The sequence below is a fragment of the Engraulis encrasicolus genome, chromosome 1, assembly GCF_034702125.1.
Source record: "Engraulis encrasicolus isolate BLACKSEA-1 chromosome 1, IST_EnEncr_1.0, whole genome shotgun sequence".
NCBI classification, from domain to species: domain Eukaryota; kingdom Metazoa; phylum Chordata; class Actinopteri; order Clupeiformes; family Engraulidae; genus Engraulis; species Engraulis encrasicolus.
In genome coordinates this window covers 32,072,645-32,097,896 of record NC_085857.1, presented here as the reverse complement: position 1 = coordinate 32,097,896, position 25,252 = coordinate 32,072,645, and the positions used below count along the sequence as shown (strand labels likewise).

At 43.5% G+C, this 25,252-nt stretch overlaps 1 protein-coding gene across 1 annotated transcript in view; it reads left to right on the top strand.

Moving 5' to 3' along the window:
• wbp1lb (WW domain binding protein 1-like b) overlaps positions 1-20,574 on the top strand; it is a 33,119-nt gene extending 12,545 nt beyond the window's left edge. Inside the window, exons 2-4 of the mRNA XM_063200143.1 lie at positions 5,439-5,541; positions 9,639-9,800; positions 17,009-20,574. Of these exons, the coding sequence (XP_063056213.1) occupies positions 5,439-5,541; positions 9,639-9,800; positions 17,009-18,105 (1,362 nt within the window). The 3' untranslated portion in view covers positions 18,106-20,574. The remainder of the gene's footprint in view (positions 1-5,438; positions 5,542-9,638; positions 9,801-17,008) is intronic.
• The last annotated feature ends 4,678 nt before the right edge of the window (positions 20,575-25,252 follow it).

Here is a 25,252-nt window from a genome sequence, read left to right as displayed (position 1 = left end):
ACTGGTCTTATTACTACTAAACAACAACTTGTCTTTTTGAAATTATTATTTTTTTACCTTTTTTACCATCATTAGTTTAGAGTCTTTGTGAAGAAGAGAAGGATGAATGCGTTTTTGACAGTTTGGGACAGGAGGGTCCTCAGCAACTGCATGTCTGTACTGTACTGTACTGGGGGGCATTTCTCGAAACCATAGTTGCTAACTACGCTAGCTACTTTGTTATTTCCAATGCAATTTTCCATTGACAACTACGCAAGTTGCTAACTGGCTAACAACTTCGCTTTCGAGAAATGCACCCCTGTACTGTAGATTCGTTGTTGGAAAGAGAAGTATAGATTCATTTTTGTCAGTTTAGGTAATGCTGGACTCAGGAGCAGGAGCAGGGGACTCTGGAACAACATGTATACTGCTGGAGACATGGCCGGTACTGCTCCTCCTCCTACTACCTACTAGTTTCTGTCTCTTTTTTAGAGGTGCACCGAAAGGAAAATTTGTGGCCGAAACCGAAACCGAATAATAATTTATCACTTGGCCGAATACCGAAACATACCGATTACAATTCAGTTCAAAGTCATCAAAAGTTGGGTTTTTCACTATTTTTAAATATTGCTTAAATCTACGGCTTACAATAAATGTTTAGACATGTTTTTGAAAGAAAATAAATGTGTATTTGAAGTCTTCAAATGTTAGAGTAGAACTGAAATTAGTTAAATTAATGCCCATTTTCAATTCATTTTCTATTCGGCCTCCGATTCGGCCACTCAATTGGCTTTCGGACGAAAACCGAAAGTCTCTTTTTTTGCGTTTTCGGCCGAATATTTTCTGCGGCCAAATTTTCGGTGCACCTCTAGTTATTAGTTCTGATTCGTTGTAGGAAAGAGAAGGATACATTTATTTTGACAGCTTAGGTAATGCTGGACACAGGAGCAGGGTCTCACTCAGGAACCACATGTGTACTGGAGACACAGCTGGCTCTGCTCCTACTATTACCACAGTTTCTTTTTCTTTTTTTTAGTTATTAGTTTAGGATGGACGGAAGAGAGAATGAAGGAGAAAAGCACTTTTTGACAGTTGTGAGTCTTTAGTAATGTTGGTCTCTCTCTGGCCTAGGGACTCATTATGCACTCTGGAACAACATGTCTGTACTGCTGGAGGAGGCACAGCCGGCACTGCTCCTACTAGACAGCAACTTGTCTTTAAAAAAAAAAATGTTTTAGCATCATTTGTTTAGATTCGTTGTAGGGAAGAGAAGGATAGATTCATTTTTGTCAGTTTAGGTAATGCTGGACTCAGGAGCAGTAGCAGGGGACTCTGGAACAACATGTATACTACTGGAGACATGGCCAGTGCTGGTCCTACTGGTCCATTGTTTTTTTCTCTCTCTCTTTAAAAAAAAATGTAAACAAAAGTTATGCGAGAGAGAAATGTGCTATGAGCACTCCTAAATATTGTATGCGGTCTCTCTCTCTCTCTCATCCATGCCGATGTATAGGCCTACACAGTTGTGGTCGTATAAATGAACCGTCTTCATAATTTCCATGTTAGCTCTCTGTCTCGTTCACCTGTGATTGTGCTGTACTGTGATTTGCAAATGCACTTAGGCCTACTGTATACGTATAGACGTCCATCCGGGTACTTTGTTTGAGAATGAGCGGTCCGCCCCTTTTTAGGGGAAAACAAACCGAATGTCTCATTAACTTATATGCAACATCAGCAAGCCTAAATTAACATTGGCCATGCTTCAGCCACGGTTATTAGGCTATCTTATTTGAGTAGCCGGCAACTCAACATGTTTTCGGCATGTTGAGCATGAACAACGCTTCTCTACAGGTCCTTGTCTTTTGTTTATTCTTTCCCACAAACACCACCAATTGACTTGCATTGGCTTATCCCCCAATGTTTTCACCAAAAAAGGGGAGTAACACACATGGCACACGTCACACCGTTTATACGTATTGAAGCTTACAGTTTGCTACATAATTGCTGCATTGCTGGTTGCAATAACTACTCTGGCCACCATCCTACACTAGTCAAAAAAAGACGGTGAGAGAATGATACAGAGAAGCACTTTGTTGGGGGTTATATGTACTTTATGTGCATAACACATTTTTTTCTTTAAAGGAGAAGTGCACTTTTGACAGTTGTATAGTTCACGCGAAGAACACTTTGTGAACTTTTTGTACTTTTTTTGGTTGACATTTTTTTTAGGGTGAGTGTACAAGCCTGTTGTTGTGTACAGCCAATGAGACAACACACAACATGCCAGAACCCTCTATCAGAAATCTCTAGTGATTCAGTTCGAAAATGGTGAAGGGAAATTGTTTCATTGTTTACTCGTCTTTGGACCATGCCCTCTCTCTTCAGTTAAGTTTTTTTCCTCCCAAATCCCAGCTGTTATCTTCTTCCTTGTGGTCTCTCTCTCTCTCTCTCTCTCTCTCTCTCTCTCTCTCTCTCTCTCTCTCTCTCTCTCTCTCTCTCTCTCTCTCTCTCTCCATTTCTCTATTATCAGTCAGCATTTAGTTCTGCTGAAAGTTCACTTCTGACTTATCTGATTCCAGGGAGCTGGTGATAATGCAATGAGCAGTGTGAGGAGACGGCCTGTGGGCAAAGGAAGGAGTTAGCATCGTGTTTGCATTGTGCACTTAATAGTGTGTGTGTGTGTGTGTGTGTGTGTGTGTGTGTGTGTGTGTGTGTGTGTGTGTGTGTGTGTGTGTGTGTGTGTGTGTGTGTGTGTGTGTGTGTGTGTGTGTGTGTGTGTGTGTGTGTGTGTGAGTGTCTGTGTGTGTGTGTGTGTGTGTGTGTGTGTGTGTGTGGCAACATTTGACCAGACTGATGCAACAATGCTGACCACAAAGAAGCAAGCCTGTAGATAGCTATGGTTTCGGACATGGGTCAGCAGTTTAGGTGTAATTTAGTTTAGATGTGTTGACCTCATGATGAGGTGCAATGGCTGGTGGTCAATGGTCATTTTGAGTCAGGGAAATGTTTGGGGGCGGGCGGGGGGGCTTGGGGATATGGGACTTAGAAAGCCCAACAGGGAAACTCCAACTCCCATTGTCATTTGACACAGCACACTGCACATAACGAAATTGCATTTATGCCTCACCCGTGCGCAACGAGGCAGCCCCCAATGGTGCCTTTAAGGGAGCAGTGCGGCGGGACGGTACCATGCTCAGGGTATCTCAGTCATGGAGGAGGGGGGAGAGCACTGGTTAATTACTTCCCCCACCAACCTGGCGGGTCGGGAGTTGAACCGGGGGAGGAGGGGGGAGAGCACTGGTTAATTACTTCCCCCACCAACCTGGCGGGTCGGGAGTTGAACCGGCAACCTTTGGGCTACAAGTCTAACACCCTAACCACTTACCCATGACTGCATGATTGGGACATAGACATTCTGAGTCAGGAGGTCATGTGGGCTTTTGGTGGCGGGGGCCCATTTGCACAAATAGACCACATAGCAAACCCCCTGTGTTCAACTGCTGTACTGGTTTGAACACACCCTCCTCTCCTAGTGATGCAACACCTTCAGCACTGCTTCTAGTCAGGCCAAGAGCAATGTAAATATCGTTTCTGATCCCCGGAAAAACAGGTACTCCAACCACTTTTTCGGAAACCAGTCAACCAGTAGCAAACCTAGGAAGGCAGATCCACCATGCCGTTTGGGACACATTAATTGTTATGCTCTTGGTCAGACCAAGTCTTGAAGAGATTTGAAAGTCGATGATAATCAGACTAGCAAATCCCCTGTGTACAACAGGGACCATGGGAAAGGGAAGTCACTTGCGCTCTAACTGCAGAGACCTTGTTGGCAGCTGGTAGAAGACAATTTAAACTAGTGAAGGTCACATGATTAAAGCGAATGAAACATGAACGAAAAAACATTAGAGGGGCTCCCCCAGATGTGAATCGGTGTCCATCGTTCACTTGTAGGAGCCATTCAAAAAAATCGATTGGTTCATGAACGTCACAACACTGTTTGTTTGCAGTTTTTGCTGTGTGCAGTGATTTGCCATTCAAAACACTGCATTAGCCATCTAAAACTGGAGTTGTAGGGTCTGCAGGACAATACAGTGTTTTTCTCTCTAAAAGGCATGCCGAAAGTGTAGGCGGTTTATTACCTCTGCGAAGGAGGTAAATAGGGTGTAACATAGTCAAATGTTCTATCAAACAACTTCCTTGGCAGAGGTCTGCACTCTCAGAGTGCATTTCTAGTTTCTTGTTGCTTCGAGCGCCAATTGGTGCTCTGTGTCCGGAAGTCAGACAGCCTTATATTCTGGCTACTTCAAGATCCTGACAAACTACAGTTGGCGCATGGAAAAAAACTGGAGCAGGTGCAATAATGTACAGATTGGTTACAAGGGTGTGTCAAGTGTTAAGGAATTTTTAACAACTTGTTTTTTTCCGTGTCATCCCACACATGGGGGAGATATTGTGGAGATATTTGCTCCGAACACACAATACTGCAGACAGGGCTTACTGCCTAGATGCCAATGAAAAACAATGCTTATTGTTTTTCAGTCACATGCTTTTGATATGAATGCAGAAGTATACCACGGGCTTTGTTGTATGCGGTTTCTTAACATACTCCCATAAATTGTTCAGTTGTTCCTCTTTCTCTGTCACGCGGCCAGTCTTTCAATACTTACCTACTTGTGGACAGCTGTTGGTCTTTCAATCTGGGGGTCATAGGTTCAAATCCCACCTGACCTCTCCCTACACCTCCATCCATGGCTGAAGTGCCCTTGAGCAAGGCACGTAATCCCACATTGCTCCAGGGACTGTAACCAACACCCTGAAAAATATTAGCTGTTAGACGCTTTGGATAAAAGTGTCAGCTAAGCGCAAGTGTAATGTCACGTAACTTACCTACTCTCAGAGGGCGGACGGGCTGTGGTCACTTTGTTTTATGTCAATGAATACAGACTTCACTCAATGCTTCACTGTTAGCCTGGGCACAACAACTTTTAGGGGAGATTTCCCCATTCAACATCCCAATAGCAAGTGAGATTTGAATTGCGCTTGTGCGGGATATCGAACTCAACTTCTTTTATCAATAGCTTCTTCACCTAAAGCACAAGGGGAGGATGGGAGTTTGGATAATGGAAGGTATCTCAACTCCCTAACCACTTAGCCAGGCTGTGCCCTCCTAGTCAGGCCAAGAGCAATGTAAATATCGTTTCTGGTCTCCCGAAAAATTGGGAACTCCTCGCACTTTGTCAGGGAGCTAACAACCACTAGGAAACTAAGGGAGGTGGGTCAACCAACATGATTGTTATGCTCTTAGTCAGACCAAGTCTCGAAAAGGTTTGAATGTCGATGATTATCAGACTAGCAAATCCCCTGTGTTCAACTGCTGCACTGGTTTAACTGGTTAACCACTAGCCTACCTACCAGCTCATCCCACTTCTTGTCCTTGGTCCTCTCTTCCTGTTTCCCAGAGTGCCGTGCGGTGTGAGGGGCTTCATAACCAGACCTACGTGTGCGAGGTGGGACACTGCTGTGGCAACTCCCAGTGCTGCAGTTACTACTATGAGCTCTGGTGTAAGTAAACACCTGACACGTCACACACACACATGCGCGCGCACACACACACACACACACACACACACACACACACACACACACACACACACACACACACACACACACACAGGCATCTGTCTCCAATGTACATGCGCGTCTGACACGGATATCTGTCTCCAGTGTGTACACACACACACACACACACACACACACACACACACACACACACACACACACACACACACACACACACACACACACACACACACACACACACACACACACACACACACACACACACACACACACACACACACACGAGGAACACAGATGTGAACATGCAAACTCATACTGTACATGCACATCCATCATGAGTACACACACACACACACACACACACACACACACACACACACACACACACACACACACACTCACACTCACACACACACACACGTCCTTCTGACATTGGAGAATCCATGCAGCTGGCTGTTACTGCAATCAACAGCGGCATGGCCGTAACTACCATTGAGGACACAGAGGTCATGTCCTCTGTAATTTTTTTCATAAATGTAAAATTTATCTGTGATGAATCCAATACCGTATATGATCAACAATGATAAATACAGTGATTGATGAGAGCAAACGTAATTTTTTGACTGAAGAGTTTCAAGCATTCTAAATGTACAGTATGCAGTACAGTTCACAGTATTTGACCTTGGTATTTGAAAATGTCTCGTTACGGCCCTGAACAGCGGTGATGCTTGATACTCCAGCTCCCAGGGAGTATTTATATCCATGACCCTGAAGCCTTCTGGGTTTGAGGAGAAAAAGGCTTGGGTGGCCCTTCAATGTGACACGGAATTACGATGGGGAACATATGAGTAGAGAGTAGTAGAGTAGACTGCTTTTTTGTTACTGTATAGATACAATGATATGTTGGGTTACACTTTACTTGACGTGTCGCTGCATAACACATTCATAGCAGCTGTTATATGCTTTGCATGAAGGATTCATGACTGTTTCGTAAGACATTCATACCAAACCTTTCGTAGACATGGAAAACAAAAGGACAACAACTTATCAAAATCAGTCATCATTGAGGGTTCAGAACAAAATGATGCCGCAATGCTGCTTTGTTTAACTTTTATTTTGACAAGTTGCTGTCCTTCCGTCCGCTAGGTTCATGAAAGGTTTGGTATGAATGGGTCATGAAACAATCATGAATGCTTCGTGCAGACTTTATAACAGCTGCTATGAATGTGTTACGCAGGAACACTTCAAGTAAAGTGTTACCATATGTTGTTTGGAAGCAACCCACAGACGCCCACAGAAGTAAAGATACCTGTATGATGAGTGTCGTTGCGAAATGACATATCCATTTTGGATCATTTTGGGTAAATTGACATTTTTGTATTGTGCATTGTATTTCATTGCAAAATGCATTTTATATACAGTTTAAGAAATACAGTATGTTCTTAAGATATTTGAAAGGCAAGAATTCACTCATTGATGATAGGGCATCTGAGCAGTCATTTCCAATAATAAAATGCAAAATTCAAAAAATACCTCTTATGACATTTTGCAACGCATCTCTTTATATTGTATGACGAATTCTTGTTATTGTAGAACTGAAGAAGCATTTGGAGGTCTTCAGGCCCCAGAAATATGTCACTTTCCCTGCAGCGGAGTGCCATTCTCGAAACCAAAGTTGCTAACTATTATTATTATGAGGAGGATGAGAAGCAGGGGTGAAAGTAGGTTTTGTTTATTACCCGTGCTATATATAAACAATAAACAAACAAAATGAACATGTGCACTGCAGATCTACGTATATTGCTGCGTGAATATTTCAGGTGTCTCTTCCTAAGACACTTGTCTCAAGTGGCATAGTGTGGTTTCTACTTTAAAGGTACACTGTGCAGGAAATGGTCAAAAAAGGTACTGCAACTATGCTGCTCATTGAAACTGGGCTGCCTATTGCCAAATTTGATCTTTACATGAAAGTTTACTGAGTAATAAACACATATTTTCTAGTATGGTCCAAGTAGAGTCATTTTTGCAGCTAATATTTTTTTGGAAATTCAAAATGGTGGACCATGGAGAAGATCCCCCTTTCCATGTATGAAAAGTGCATTTTTTCCAGTCATAATGAATACTTAGAATTTCATGGTGGTGGTAAGTATTCATGAAAAAGGTAACATTAGTGAATGGGCAGCATGAATTCTGGAAATAAACAACTAAAAATCTCACACAGTGTCCCTTTAAGAGCAGACCTTACTTGTTTCAATTGTAGGTTTTTGGGCAGCATTAAACCTCTTAATGGTAGGTACTGCGCATCAGAAGTACATTTTATACCAGTGTTCTGCACCTGTGCGTACCCATGTACGTTCATCCCTGGGGTGCGTTTCTTGAAAGCATAGTTGTTAGTCAGTTAGCAACTTGGGTAGTTGCCAATGGGAAATTGCATTGCAAACAACAACGTAGCGAACATAGTTAGCAGCTATGGTTTCGAGAAATGGACCCCTTATTAGAATTATTTCTTGTGGAACACTACATGTCGTTGCAGAACGTATTAAGAAGCTTTTTGCATGAAAGGTCTGAAACGTTTTTAATGCTAGAGTTAGATTCATGCAAGAGCATTCAAATGGAAGTTAAGCCAAGCCCATCTTTTAAAATGAAATCAATTCTGGGGAATTACTCCTGTTAGACCCAGTGAGTGAGTCAGGGTTCATGGCTGTGACCTATCTGCTGGCCCATATTATCCACTGAACTTTGTTATCCCGTTAGCATTGGGTGATGCACAAACCTTGTTTAACGATAGTGCTCTCTTCACTCATTGCGTCAGTGCTGCAACAGGCATGACATAGGCCCGGTATAGGAGTACTGCCAGGAGTAGTCAGGGTTGCCAGATGAGGCTGATGATTTCCAACCCAGAAAAGGCTCAAAACCCGCCTGAAGGCACTAAATCCCTCACAATTTGAAATTCTATTGATTTCCATGGCCATAAATCGTCAAAAAAAACACCCAAATGCCCCTTGTTACCCATTTTTACTCGCCAGACAGCCATCCTAAGCAGCCGCTCAATCTGGCAACACTGCATACTGTATGTTAACCTGTTTAACTTGGGGGGGGGGCGGGCATGTTGACCTTTTGTTTGTGTTTCTGTTCAGCAAGTTTCTGGCATGTTCAGAACTTCGGTGCATTTCCTCGAAAACGTACTTGCTAACTTCGTTAGCTACTTGGTTGTTTTCGATGCAATTTCCCATTGGCAACTAACCAAGTCAGCTAACTGCTAACGGCAACTAACCAAGTTAGCTAACTGCTAACAGCTACGCTTTCGAGAAACGCACCCCTTGTTTGATGGTGTTGCCCAGGGTTCTGGTTGGTGTGTGCCATCATCATAATCGTCATGACAATTATTAATTCCAGTCATTTTGTTACTGGATTGTATGTTTTATTAGTGTGTGTTCCAGGGTTGTTGTTGGGCCATAATCACCATAATCACCACATACTCAGTCCGCTTATTCAATTTGCATTGTACACGTAATGATTTCTGTGTGTGTGTGTGTGTGTGTGTGTGTGTGTGTGTGTGTGTGTGTGTGTGTGTGTGTGTGTGTGTGTGTTTCTGGCTCTGGTTGCTGGAGACAGATTTTCGTGTCAGACGTGTGTGTACATTGGAGACAGATGCGTGTGTGCGCGTGTGCGTGTGTACGTGTGTTTCTGGCTCTGATGACCAACATCATCTTATTTTCAGTTCAGCCCAGCTATTTTATTGTTTCTCTCTCTCTCCCTCTCCCACACACACACACACTTTCTCTCTTTCTTTTCTGATTCCCTCTCTCTCTCTCCCTCTCCCTCTCCTTCTCTCTATCTCATTCTCTCTCTCTCATTCTCTCTCTCTCTCTCTCTCTCTCTCTCTCTCTCTCTCTCTCTCCTTCTCTCTCCCTCCCTCTCCATCTCTCCACCCCCCCACCCCCCTCTCCCCCCCCCCACCCTCTCCTTCTCTCTCCCCCCCCCCCATCTCTCTCCATCTCCCCCCTCCCTCTCCTTCTCTCTCCACCCCCCCCATCTCTCTCCATCCATCTCTCCCTCTCCTCTGTCCTCTACTGCAGGGTTCTGGCTGGTGTGGGCCATCATCTTCCTGCTGAGCTGCTGCTGCGTGTGCCACCATCGCCGCACCAAGCACCGGCTCCAGCAGCAGCAGCGGCAGCACGAGATCAACCTCATCGCCTACCGCGAGGCGCACAACTACAACGCCATGCCCTTCTACATGAGTAAGGAGTGCAGAACACACACACACACACACACACACACACACACACACACACACACACACACACACACGCACACACAATTACAACGCCATGCCCTTCTACATGAGTAAGGACTGGAGAACACCACGCACACACACACACACACACGACTACAACGCCATGCCCTTCTACATGAGTAAGGACTGGAGGACACACACACACACACACACACACACACACACACACACACACACACACACACACACACACACACACACACACACACACACACACACACACACACACACACACACACACACAACTACAACGCCATGCCCTTCTACATGAGTAAGGACTGGAGAACACACACACACACATCACACACACACACACACACACACACACACACACACACACACACACAACTACAACGCCATGCCCTTCTACATGAGTAAGGACTGGAGAACACCACGCACACACACACACACACACGACTACAACGCCATGCCCTTCTACATGAGTAAGGACTGGAGGACACACACACACACACACACACACACACACACACACACACACACACACACACACACACACACACACACACACAACTACAACGCCATGCCCTTCTACATGAGTAAGGACTGGAGAACACACACACACACACACACACACACACACACACACACACACACACACACACACACACACACACACACACATAACTACAAAGCCATGTCCTTCTACCTGAGTAAGGATCGAACACACACACACACACACACGCGTGCGCGCGCACACACACGGGCACAGACACACACACACACAGAAGGCTACAACTCCATGCCCTTCTTCCTAATGCAATCTCTGTCTCTACGTCTGTCTGTAATGTGTGTGTGCAACGTTTGGAAAAATGGAAAAAGGCTTGTGGTTTATTAATAACTACTCTCTCTAACATTCTTTTTTTTGCATTTGCCTTTGCTAACCCTCAGTGGACATTCTGTTCTCTTTATTCACCGTTTACTGTTGTCACAATGTTCGCCATAAGGAAATAATTTGTAAACAATACATTACATTGCATCACATTTGGCAGACACTTTTTAATCAAACCGACTTACAATTGAGGACACAATCATAGCCAACATCACTAGCAGATACGAAGTGCACAGGAAATATGCAGAACAGCATGTGCAGATGCTAAGTCGGGTTAGGTGTTTTAAGTGAAGTTAGGCTTAGGTTTTTAAGTTAAGTAGAGTACACACACACATGCACATCATGTCAAAGTGTCTGGCCTGGGACTAGGGCAGCTCAAGCATTAGTGTAATAGATAGTAACGAAAAAGAAAGAGAGTCTTTACTTGCATCTTGAAGACTGAACGAGATGTGCTTAGTCTTGCTGCTTCTGGGAGACCCTTCCACCATTGAGGAACAAATATACAGCATAACATTAAAACTGAGGATGATAAGGACATACAGAAACACATCAGGCTGAGCGATGAATAAAAGAATGTGTCAAGTCAGAAAATCAACAACAGACATATGTGGATGCAGATATATTTGTAAATGACTTGCTCATAATTCTTTTTTTTAAAGATATATTTTTTGGTCTTTTTGAATTTATTTATGATACAGGACAGTGAAGGTGGTGACAGGAAGTGAGTGGGGAGAGAGAGACGGGGAAGGGCCGGCAAAGGCCCCAGGCAGGGAATCAAGCCCGGGTCAGACGCATAGTAGATGAATGCTCTACCCTTTGGCCACGGCAGGGCCTGCTCATAGTTCTTACTTGGTGGTTCACATGAGTGACAAATAATGGAACGTGGTGTTCACCGTGAGTTAAGAAAGACATGCCTCATGGGAATTGTTAGTATGGTGTTCCACTGGTTTGGGGAAGGGTAAGCTAAAGGATTAGGTAATATTTTACTCCATTGATTCCTAGAGTTCTAGCGCGAGATGTACTGGTGCAGTTTGTCCCTATCAAGCTTGTGGGTCAATGATGTTTTAGTAGTAGTGCATGGCAGGGTGGTGCAACCACAGCTAATGCTACGACTATGGATTAAATGAGGTTTTTGTTTTTAGTGGAGTGGCTAAGAAGCATATTCAATGTTGTACATTTATTACCAATTACTTAGCTGTGGTTTTACCACTTGACTTCTGAACCCAAGAAAACCCGTCATTGACCCTTATACGAAACCTAATGATGACCGGTGCAACATATTTGTAGTGAGAAGTTAGTCCTGTCATGACATTCGACCTTTGAACTGGTCTTCTTTTCCCAATACCCAACCCCCAAACTTGCCTTGTCTTTCCCTTCAAAACCGACAGCATTTCTTATCACATACTCAAACTATTGCACAGGATGTGTTTGAATTGGGGCAGCCCTTTTTGTACTGGTTCTGTTTGTCTCAAGCCAACCTAAATGCAAAGATCACGACTCTCTGTTTGATTGGCCCAGTTTTCAGTGTCGCAAGATGATAGCGTTTGGAGATTGGGGTGCGCACATCCACAAAGCAGTTACAGTATCCAGGTGCCAGACAAATGTGTTAGAGAGTGATGAAGTGGTCCGCACACCAGGCATTAGCTCCAAAACTATAAACTTTATTTCATCTTTATAAACGGCAAGGTTTCGATCCAACAGTGGGATCTTCCTTAGGCCGTTTATAAAAAATGAAATAATGTTGCAAGATGAGCCGGAAATCTTCATGTCCATTCAGGGCTTTTGTTGTTGTTTGAGAGACTGACCTCCACAGATGAACCAACTCAACAGAAGCAGGCCCAAGTGGAATCTCACTCAGGCATCAAACAGTATTCAAAATGCAATGTTTATTCAACACTTAGAGAGTAATCTATACTGTAGAGTGTGAAATTAACACAGCATTTTTGCTGTGCACTGTTGCAAGATGTGCCAGAAAACCTCTTCTTAAAACACACAACGCTTTCTCCCAGAAAATATATCTGTTTTAGTTGCCTCACAATCGTTGTCCATTGCTCATACTTGTCCATACAAATAGGAAACATACAAAACAAACACAAGTCACTTAATTGGCAATGCAACTTTCTCTAGGAAAATAAGAACTGGACAACTTCTGTCGTACTCGTACTTTATGTGCCAGATAAGAATATATATGTAGTCTATATTTTGTTATTTTGTGGAATTTCATATTCTAGTTCTCTTTTTTCATGTATGTTGTTCATTCACAAAAGGTCCAATGGTTTGAGCCTGAATCCCTCGCTCACTGCCACTGTCCACTACCACAGCTGCCTTGTCTGTCACTGCTTCTACTTTTGCTGAGCTGGACTGTGACCGTCACACACACATATTGTATAGTCCCTATTTTGGACGTTTTTTATGATGTATTTCCTTTTTTGAATGGGTGTTCACTCACAAAACATCCATTTCTTTGGGGTCTGACCCCCCTTACTGGCTCTGCCCGTACCTCTGCTGGGCTGGCTTCCTCACCCGTGATGAGGGGAATCTCATTGGCCAATGTTGCAAGATGTGTCCAAAAACATGTTCATAAGATTTGTAAAACGTGCTCACAAAGTATACATTCTTTTTTTTTTGGCCTCGCTACCCTTGTTGACCAAAGTTTCTCATACAGAAAAAGGTATGCATGGAACTTACAAAGACAAGTGCAATGACTTACTAGGAAAATAAGAAATTGGCATATTTAATAGTGTGTGCCATGTAAGACTATATAGTCCATATTTTCTAAGTTGTCATATTTTCCCTCCTTTTTGTATGTCTGTTTCTCACTCACAAAATGTCAATTCATTTGAGCCTGACACCTCAATGCCTCTGCATGTACTACTGCTGAGCTGGTTTCCTCAGGCGTGTTGAAGGGGGATGTCGTGTGGGTGGGGGTATGCTGCTGGCTTCAGCCTCTGCATGGCATTTCCTTCCCATACGTAAACCACCAGGTGCTCACACAGCTGCACTGTGGCCTTCACACTTAAATGGGATAAATATATTTTTCAGATATGTGTTATTATAGTCACGGCACATTATGCAATTCCATGGCCAGTTGTTGGCAGGCAGAGAACATGTTGGAAATCTCGAAAGAAACTAATCCAGACAATAGTGAATGTACAGTGCACATGCAATCATTCCATGGTCTATTTTACAGCCAGTTAATCTCAAAAGATTTACATCCAATCAATGGAAAATGTACAGTGCATATGTAATCATTCCATGGTCTATTTTATATGCAAGTTAATCTCAAAAGATGATATTCAGTCAGTAGAAAATATACAGTGCATATGCAATAATTCCTTTTTCTTTTTTTAGCCATTTACGCATTGAAGGGTTATATATACAGTAGGTGAGATTTCTGATAAAAACAAGAAATCTGCTGAAAATTCCAGATGACATATTTCAATTGGCCCAAATTTAGTTAATGGTGTCGTTGTTAGACTGCAGCAACAAAGTGTATAATAAGGGAAAAGAAACGATGCCATTTAAAAACATGCATTGTAGAATGCTAGAGGGCAAACGTTTTTTATACTGTTCACTCTTATGACATGAAACTGATGCTGGATCTCAGATGTTGCACTTGTGCACTTCAGCATTCATGTTTTAGTGTCTATGGTGTAGGGCTGCACAATTAATCGAAAAATAATCAAAATCGTGATAAAATGGTGAGATCGAACTCATGACTTTAATCGTGATTTAATCGTGGCAATAGTGACCTACTTTTGAGAGCGTCCTTGAAGCCAGAACATACTGACAGGCTGGTGTTTCTGGCCAGAAATCTGTCCACTCAAGTTTCATGCTATTGCCTTTACATCATTTTTTTACAATTCATTTTATTTTGCTCATCCCGTATGTAATTCACTCTTGGTTATATTTCACCTTGTTATAATTTTCAAATAAATCTGCAAAAATCAATAATCGTGATTAATAATCGTGATTATGATTTTGACCAAAATAATCGTGATTATGATTTTTTCCATAATCGTGCAGCCCTAGAATGGTGTATTTATGCCCTAGCTAGCACACAGTGCCCGAAGTGCACAAGTGCACCATCTGAGACACGGCGTGAGACTCCATTTTGATGACTTTGAAGAGTTGAGTTTGTTTGAGCTTGTTTGAATTCTCGAGAGACTCGACACAGATGAATGTGGGGAGGTCAAAGTGCTGATCAGGTCAAAGGCATGCTAGTTCTCACCCTCTCATCTCGCAACTGAACTTTTTGACCGATGAGGGAATCACAGAGTGTAAAAGTAAACTCCAAACTTCAGTGTTTGACGAGTGTTCAGCTTCCACAGTCGTGTGTGTGTGTGTGTGTGTGTGTGTGTGTGTGTGTGTGTGTGTGTGTGTGTGTGTGTGTGTGTGTGTGTGTGTGTGTGTGTGTGTGTGTGTGTGTGTGTAGTTTGGTTACAGATCCACCACGTGTAGGGTTGTCTGCGATCACGCTTTCAGCCAAAAGGTGCTGTTTGCTCTGAGATCAATGCGAGACAGAGTGTAGCCTTGGTGCATGTATTCTGAGTTTGATGGAATGAATGTGGTAACATTTCACCTAGTGAAGTTCACAGCGCTTTACTGCCTTTAACAAATGCAAAGTGCAGTAACTACATATTTTGTCATAATTGAGTTTAGACTGAAAATGATCTTCATAACACCTCCTTTATCTTGTGACAAAGAGTTATGGTCCAAATGTGGCCCGTTTTACTCATTTTGCCCTGTTAAATTTGCAGTAACTACAATATCTAACCTAATACCAAGGCTTTGAAGGCTTTTTTCTCTGTTTCATTGTTACTGCTGCACTTTGCCTTTGTAGGGCAGTTTACAGGGCTGAAAGCTGGTGATAGCGGACATGGTGCTTGGCATCAGGGACAGTGGGCTACATTTTAACATTTGCTGATGACCATAATAACTTTAAAGCATCTTCAATGTTGCTCCTTCAATCTTTTTCTCTGGAACAACTGTGTGTTCCCAGATTTGTCTTGTATGTATGTCACTACTTTTGTTCTTTGGTCTTTTTGGCTCTGACCTAAGCGTCTGTGTTTTTGTTGCTGTTCTACAGTGTTTCTACTCCAGAATTTGTACAACATTTAGAGTACGTTATTTTTTAAGGTTGAAAAAAGTACTGAAGTGTTACTGAAGCAACTCTTCACTCTTGTACTTGTTTTTTTTGGGCATTTCTACAAGGTTCTTCCCTAACGTGTTGGCCGGATGACAAAACACCAGATCTGTTGACCTTATTTCACTCTTATGTCTGTGTTATTTTTGGAAAAAAGGGTCCTAAGTTCCCCGGTTGAGGGGAACATAGGAGCCAGGGAACATAGGGATGACCCCAAATGATCAACCTAGCTAAGCTAGCCCACATCATACATGAATTGGTAAATCTGTTAAAAGATTGCAGACGGGTCATTTAGTTAAGAAAATAAAGCCCTCAGGCTCTGCTATTAGGTAATTTACCACTACCTCAAGTAGGGCTGCACGATAATGGAAAAAGTCATAATCACGATTATTTTGTTCAAAATCGTAATCACGATTATGAATCACGATTATTGATTTTTTTTGCAGATTTTTTTGAAAATTATAACAAGATGGAATATAACCACGAATGAACTTTATACGGGATGAGCAAAATAAAATAAATTTTAATAATTGTGTAAAGACAATAGCATGAAACTTAGGTGGACAGATTTCTGGCCAGAAACACCAGCCTGTCAGTATGTTCTGGCTTCAAGGACGCTCTCAAAAGTAGGTCACTATTGCCACGATTAAAATTTCGACTTCGATTTCACTAATTTATCACGATTTTCGATTATTTTCGATTAATTGTGCAGCCGTAACCTCAAGGTTAATTTAACCTGGATTACTACTTAGCTAGGTTTATGGCATACTCCCCAGGTTTCCCTCTCAACTCCCTGCTGCCTGACTACAAGGAAGAGGCCACTCAGAATCCAATACATTTTGTTCACCCTTTTTCACTCTTGCGTCTGTATTTTGTCTGTGTTTCTCCAGGGTGTCTGTCTCCCCAACTCCTTGCTCCCAGGCTATGTGAGAGGGGGTGAACAGGCCTCCAATAACGATAGTGAACCACAATAGCGTTGGCATTCTTGTCACTCTTGTTTTTTGTTGTCTTGTGATGTTTCTCCATGGTTCCTCCCCATCTCCTTGCTCCCAGTCTATGTGAGAGGGGGTGAACAGGCCTCCAGTAACGACAGTAAACTGCAATAACGTTGTCATTCTTGTCTTGTTTCTTGTGTGTCTTGTCGTTGTTCCTCCAGGGTTCCTCCCCAACTCCCTGCTACCGGACTACGAGGAGGTTGTGAACCGGCCCCCGACGCCCCCTCCCCCCTACAGTGCCCTGCACTCGGCTGAGGCCGTCCTGCCCAGCGTCCGAGTCCACAGCCCCGGGGACCAGCCCTCGAGCCTCCTCCTACCCCCTTCTTCTCTCAACCACCACCACATCAACACAAACACTACAACAACAGCCAACACTAACACACCCGCCAACACCACCACCATTGGATCCATCAACACCAACATCAACACAAGCCAAGTCCTGGACCCCTTGCTGCTCAGCACCCGGTCCAGCCCCCAGGATGTTATCATCATTGACCCCTCGTATCATCAGCACAAGGCTCCCGGGCTGGAGGAGGAGGAGGATGGGGAGCTGGAGGAGAAGAGAGGCAGCCGAGGGAGCTTGGTCAGCAGCACCAAAGCCGGCGGCGACGGTGGTGGAGATGGAGATGGTGATGAGGACCATCGTGGTATCGAGGAGGACCTTCAGAAGCAGCCTCTGCTGGGGGAGAAGGTGCCACAGCAGTTGGAGGAGAAGGAAGTTGGGGGTGGTGGTGGTGGGGGTGGAGGTGGTGGTGGTGGTGACAGCAGGGCAGGGGGTCGACACCGACGGTCTACGGGCGACTCTGGGATCGAGGTGTGCGTGTGCGGTGGACGAGTGGGAGGAGGAGAGGTTGCCAGGGGTGGCGATATTCAGCCGTCGAGTTCGCTGGAGATCCACGACGACCCCACCGGTGAACTCGAGCAGCTGCTGAGCGGTGAGGAAGGAATGAACGGCGTCAGCCATGTTGGAAGCGATGGAAACAACAGCGATCGATGCAATTGTGGCGATGGCGGCGGCGGCGGGTGCGCTGTCGTCGCCATTGGCGACGATCACCAAGACAACGATTGCGAGGCCAGTAACTGTCGCTCTGTATCACATGAAGAGCAACAGGTGGATGCGGAGAGGAGGGGAGGAGGAGCGGCAGGGTCGCCCCACGCGCCCCCATCGCACCCCCCACCACCCGTCTGCTTGCTCCTTCACACCATCAACGAGCAGGAGGTGTCGCACTGCAACGGCAAGACGGAGTCGCACAGCTGAGCATACAAAGTTTCCTCTATCAGAGGAAAGAGATTGATGGATATATACTACGTACAATGGGGGAGAAAGACTGATAGATGGATAGAGGAGAGGAGAGTCAGAGGGAGTTACACGAACCACATTTCGTTACATGCCTCATCTATGAGAGTACCTCAGAGAAGAAGAGAGGAGAGTCGGAGGGAGTTATACGAACAGCATTTCGTTCCATGCCTCATCAATGAGAGTATGTCCATGTTCTCTCTCAGTATGCATGCCTAAGCAATGAGCAGGGCCGCTGACAGCTTTTGTTGGGCCCAGGACAAAGTAATCTGAAAGGGCCCCCCCATTCAATACATTCAATGTAATGGAAAGACAATTTTGGGCCCCCTCTCTACCGGGGCCCAGGACACATTACCCCTTTGTCCCTCCCTGTCGGCTTCCCTGACGATGAGAAGTGTCCCAAATGTGTGCACACAACGACAATCACGGGAGGAGAGGACAGACGGCTCGACTCTAGCGATTTCTCCCACTCCTCAGGATAATGTCTGAGCGCTCTTGTACAGACTGACGCACCTTTTCCACGCTGTGCATTCATGTGTATTTTTTTGCCACAGTGGCCTTTGATGACACGTGTTGGTGAGGGAGTTCTCATGGCCTTTTCCTCCTCTCCCTGCCTCATCATTTTTTGTACAGACACTGCACCACTGGTGACTTTAGAGTGTATATTGTGCAAAGCCTTTATTGATAACCCTCCCCCAACCCAACCCAAAAAAGACACCCCTATCCTGGGTGGGGAGATGACATGCACCCAGCCGATAGGTTAGGTGTTGAGAGTGTGCAAGGCTGGCAACCAAGCCCTTATTGGTAACCTCCCAATGCAAAAAAGAATGTGTCCAGCCTCTCTTTTTGAGTGAGGAGTTAAACAGAGAGACGTTAAGATGAAAGTAGAAAATAAAAGCTGAAGGAGGTGTCAATCCCTGGTTCGAACAGAAAAATCCTGCCACAAACTTGATCATTCAACCAGCCAGCTCCAATCAGCTGATCCTCAAGAAGACAGGTAGACCAGTTACTCAGTGAAGACATCTGTGGAGGAAGGGAATTGTGGCAGGGTATTGTTTTAGGTTCTGAACTAGGTTGTTGACACCTCTGAAAGCAGACAACAGGGATGGACCAAAACAGCATAGGCCCAATCCTGGCTAAATGTGTGTGAGGGCTCAACAGCGCCACCCAGTGGTGACATTACAGCACTGGCGTTAAGTCCACTTTTGTGGCGTGTGTGTGTGTGTATGCGTGTTTGTAGTGAGTATGTGTGTTATATTGTGTGCAAAGGCAAGCACAAGTCAAAATACCACCAGAGAAGTGCCTTTTTTTTCGCAGACCTAGTCCAAAGCTGTATGTGACGTCATTTATTTGCACAAAAGGGTTTTTTTTTGTACAAAAAAAAGAAAACAATGTGACCTTATGTGATTTTATTTTCTTTCTTTTGCTTCTTGAATGGAGATTGGATCGGGCACGTCAACCAAAAGCAAAAAAGATTCCTGGGGCCTATACTACAAAGCTGGTTCAGGATAAGTTAAGTTTAAGTTAAGAGGTACATCATGTAATACATCTAATTTTCTTAAGACAGTGAGGACTCCAGGCTCTTCTATTAGATGATTTACCTCTTAACTTAACCTTAATTTATCCTGAACCAGCTTTGTAGTATAGGCCCCGTGTTTTGCACTTAAATTTGTTTTGTTTTTCCTCTGGCAGAGTCCGATTACATTTCTGTCCCATTTGTGCACAATGCTACAGTTGTACAATCGCTGGGACTATCTGCACAGTCTTAACAAAGAATCTTCCATTAGAGTAAGATACATAAGATAAGAAGTATAGAGCACAAAATGTCACCATTTGCGGACGATATTGTCTTTATTTTAGATCCTGAGTATTCAGTCCCTCATTTGCTAAATACAATTAACGAACTTGGTATATTCAGTATATAAGAATAAGTTCAATGCGATTTTTATGCACATGACACCAACTAAAAAAAATGCTTGCTTCGAGTGGATTTAACCCCAAACCAAAAGGTTTTAAGTACCTAGGTGTATTCAGCACTCGGGGTCTCGCGAGAGCCAGGCTATATTCATTACCCCAGAATTGGATAATTTATTTCTAGAAAACTACACTCTCCTTTCTTTCAAGGTCAGATCAGAATTAGTAAGGTGGACTTTACAACCATTATCACTCTTAGGAAGAGTAAGATACTTGAAGTCCATTCTTTTCCTGTATCCACGTGACGTCAAGGGGGAACGCCTTCAGTCAGGAGGTGCTTGCTTGTGTGGCCTCGTGTTTTGCTGACGCCCCGCCTCCGTGGAGAAAACAATAAAGTTTCCTCGCTGTCACAACAGCTTTTGGAGGACTGTTCTTCATTCACCATCCTGATTGTTAAATGAGAAGATGGCATTAAAGGGGTATGCCACTATTTTGGGGCTTAATACAGTTAAAGTCGTTGGCTAGGGTTTATAAAGGTAGTAAAGTGTCTTATTTTTCATGTTGAGTGTTGTCTTGCTTTAAGACAAGTTAAAAGAGGGAATATGTCGCTAAGCTAGTGAAAGTCAATGGATCCGTGTAGCATTGCTACATGCTACACGGATCCATTGACTTTCACTAGCTTAGTGACATGCTCCCTCTTTTAACTTGTCTTAAAACAAGACAACGGCTTACATGAGAAAATAAGACACTTTACCACCTATATAAACCCTGGCCAACGATTTTAACTGTATTAAGGCCCAAAATAGTGGCATCTTCCTTTAAGCCTTTGCAAGATATTGAATGACGTCTGTCATCAGTGACGTCATCACGAGGCCACAAGGAGGCGAGGGAGGGCAGGAGTCTGCATGTTAGACAGAACCCTTCAAGCTGAGAATAAATGGATGGAGTTCCCTCAGCGTTGTAGATGGCAGTAGTCGGCATCTTGTGCAAGCCGCCACCAAACGCCACAGAAAGAGAAGAAGAAGAAGGGGACAACACCCCCTTAGGAGACCGAACTTTATCACACTCCTTTGCGTTGGGTGTGCAGAGTTTGAATTATCTTTCTCTAATAGAAGATTCTTTGGTCTTAACCCCAGTGAGATTTGAATGGATAACTTGTCTCCTCATATTTGGAGTGATTATCTGGATGTCTGTAAAGATTTTTTTACACTGCCTTTAGAAATAGGGGATAAAGTGCTTTGGTGCTTTCTTGTTATCGTTTCCTTACAGAGATAGACAAATGTTATTAGAGTATGACACACCCCATATGGAAAAGTCTGTAAAATTAAAAATGTCCACGCTCCTTGTAACGCATGCACTACCTATGCCCCTTCTTATACATACGTGATAATATATCCTCACATGTTATTCTATTGCACAGTATATACTGTTACGGTATACTGTATTACATTGGCAGTGTTGAATGACATTGCAACTTTACAAACTGAATATGCAAATTATTTTAACATACATGTGCAAATATTGTCTCTTGCGAGCACAATTCCGATGTATTTATGTTTAAAATAAAATCTCTATAGAATTCTATAGCCTTACTATAGAAAGACATTTCCCATATGGGTAGTCACTAACCCCTTCTGTCAAACAATGCCATACTGTAAGATTGTATTTTTGCAGCAAGTTTTACAGAAATGATCTACGCATAGTACACAAGGATAGGGCTAGGTCAGGGGGGTTGAACCTTTTCCATTCAAGGGGCCGCTTTGAATTTTAGACAGTCCTCAAAAGGGCTGTACTATGGGTGCATTCCAATATGCGACCTTGCGTCCTCCACTTGGGTTTGTGGCCTCGTACCAGGAAGTGATGCGTCGTGATGACATCACTGACAACAGCATAACATTTCAATATCTCTCAAAAGCTCAATTGTAAAGTAATTTTCTCATTTGCAAACAGGATGGTGAATGAAGAATAGTCCCCCAAAAGTTGTTGTGGCTAGGCTGACAGCTGGGAAACTTAATTGTTTTCTCCACGGAGGAGGGGCCTGGAGGCGGGGCGAGGCCACAAGCACAAGTGGAGGAAGGAAGGTCGCATATTGGAACGCAACCTATGAAAACAAACCAGGATTTTCCCCTGCATTAGGCCTATATTATAGGCGGCCACCTTTACAAAAGACCCTACCTTCTCTAGATCCCCTGAAAATATAATTCCATTGTATAGCTAATTTCTTAACAAAAACTTGTCATATTTCATGTGAAGCTGCATAACATTAAAATTATATTTGGGGCCGGATAACACAGCCACAGGGGCCTGCAAACCAGACTTGTACGAAATTCTGAATTGAATGAATTGAAGTTCATAGTAATGCCATAATATGAACACTAGGTGGTGGTGGTGTTCTATGTATTCTCGATGGGTGGTGTAGCTTAACTTCAGAGAAATTCAAGGTAATGACACCACCTAGTGTTTGTATTATGGCATTACTTTGCATTTCAATTCATTCAATTTGGAATTTCGTACAAGCAAACGTCCCCGAGCCATAGGTTCACCACCCCTGGGATTTAGGTGGTTTACTGCTGTGTTTTACTACCCAGGGTGCATTTCTCAAAACCATAGTTGCTAACTACATTAGCTACTTTGTTGTTTGCAATGTACGTAATTTCCCATTGCCAACTACTGAAGTTCTAACAGGCTAACATTACATTACATTACATTTCACTTAGCTGACGCTTTCATTTGTTCAAAGCAACTTACACATATTATTTTTCCTGGAACAATGTGGGGTTAGGTGCCTTGCTCAAGGGCACTTCAGCCATGGATGGAGGTGTAGGGAGCGGTCAGAGGGGATTCGAACCAGCAACCCATAGATTGAAAGACTAACTCTCTAACCACTAGGTCATGGCTGCCCACTAACAACTACGCTTTTGAGAAGCGCACCCCAGGATTGTACTGTATGACACGCAGAGTGCAATTATGGAGATTCTCAGGTTACCACCGCAGCAGATACTGGTCCTTTGAACCAAAGAAAAATGGATTCGCACATCGTACCATTTGTGTGTGTGTGTGTGTGTGTGTGTGTGTGTGTGTGTGTGTGTGTGTGTGTGTGTGTGTGTGTGTGTGTGTGTGTGTGTGTGTGTGTGTGTGTGTGTGTGCATGTGTGTGTCTATGTTTATGTGTGCTACCATCAGTTTATCACCTGAACGCACTTCTGGATATAAGGAGTGAGGTTGGAGGATGCTGATGGTTGCAATCATGAGGGTGAAGAAGAGGATGATGAGGAGGAGGAGGATAGTTGTTGTCATGGTGATGTTGATGATTCAGGAAATGAAGTTTTTTTTTTTTGGTGATGCCTAATCGCATCTGACTCACCAGCTAAATTGGATTCTCTGTGAGTGCACATCACAAATAGTCTCTGAACATTCTGTTCCCAATTGTGGGCTAACAAGATGTATAAAACATGCTCCTGAATTATTCTCCAGTTACATATTTTAATTTTATTTTTTTAAAGATATTTTTTGGTCTTTTTGACTTTATTCAGTATAGTACAGTGCAGATGGTGACAGGAAGCGAGTTGGGAGGGAGAGACGGGGAAGGGCTGGCAAAGGACCGGGGCCGGGAATCGAACCCGGGTAGGCCGCATAGCAAACGAGTGCCCTACCATATGCGCCACGGTAGGGCCTCCAGTTACATATTCAAAGTCCTCAATCCAAAGAAGTAATACATTCGAAAAGCCATATTCCATGGGTGGGAAAGGATGGTCTGCACTTGTGCGACAAAATCCCTTTATTTACCAGTTAAAAACATACGTAAAAATTGTTATGTTTCAATCCCCCTGGGTCTTCACTGGGCATGCAGTACATAATGTGCAGAGAGCAGGCCAACCAGTTTTCCTCCCACTGTCTTTTACCATTGTCTAGCACCTGCAAAAAGATCATTTTGGATGTGCACACCCACTCGAGAAGGGGGAAAAAAATCACATCTGTCGCTTTGATTAAGACACTGGAATGTTTTTTTTTTTGTCCAGAGGTTTCATCACCCTCCTCATTGTCAACATCTGTTTACTCCATCTATCTCCTCACATCTAAACCGCATAACCAAAAATCACACAGCAATGTCTGTAATGCCTATTTGTTGGGCGATGTATGGGGCTGCTTTTTATTATTATATATTATATTTCTGTTGTAAAACAGAGCAGCTCTCCGCGTTATGTTGAGATTACATTGAATCATCTGATTCAGATGTGGTGTATAAATGCTTTAACATGTATAGTGTTGTGTAGAGTTAAAAGAAGCAAAGCAAGGTATGGTACATACTCAACTAATCAGTTATTAGTGAATATTTAAAAAACAACAGAACTGTGCCTTTGTCAATATGTATACTGTCAATATAAGCTTCAAGAACCACTCTTTTTATTTGCAGTTATAGATAGTATTGTGTTAAAAGGGCATCTTGGCCAAATCATGTATGGAATATAATTTAAGATAATGACTTTCTTTTCTGTGTGCAGAAATCAAAACAGAAACAAAACAGAATAAAAAGTATTGTGTTGCATTGGGTTTTGTAGATCAAAAGTTGACCACCTCATTTTTTGTATTATTTAAAGGGGCCTTATGATACTTTGTTCTTCAACAAGTTAGTATCACTATGGGCTCTAAATTAACTTTTCATAACCAGCCAAATTGGCTTGTAGATGTTAATCTTACTAGCCAAATGAACACTAGTGCATCAAAGTGGCTATGTAGTGCTCTTTTCTACCAGCCAAATTGGATTTTCCCCTAGCATTTGGACAGTTGATGGATGTTAATATAGGAAAGGTCCCCCCACCCAATACATGCAATGTAATTAGGACCCAATTATGGGCCCCACATCTCCCTGGGCCCGGGATACCTGACCCCTTTGTCCCCCCTTTTTAGCAGCCCTGCAAGGGGCTTTATGGTAGTCTTTCTTCAACACGTTAGTATCAGCAGGGTCGCTGACAGCTTTTGCTAGGCCCAGGACAAAGAATCTGAAAGGGCCCCCCACCCAATACAGGCTACATACATGTATAATGTAATGAGGACCCAATCCTGGGCCCCCTTTCTCCCTGGGCCCGGGACAACCTTACCTTTTGCACCCATGAGTATCAGTATGGGCTATAATACACAGATCATCCATCACATGGTGTGATTTGGGGGGGAACATCACAGGAGTTGAAGTAACT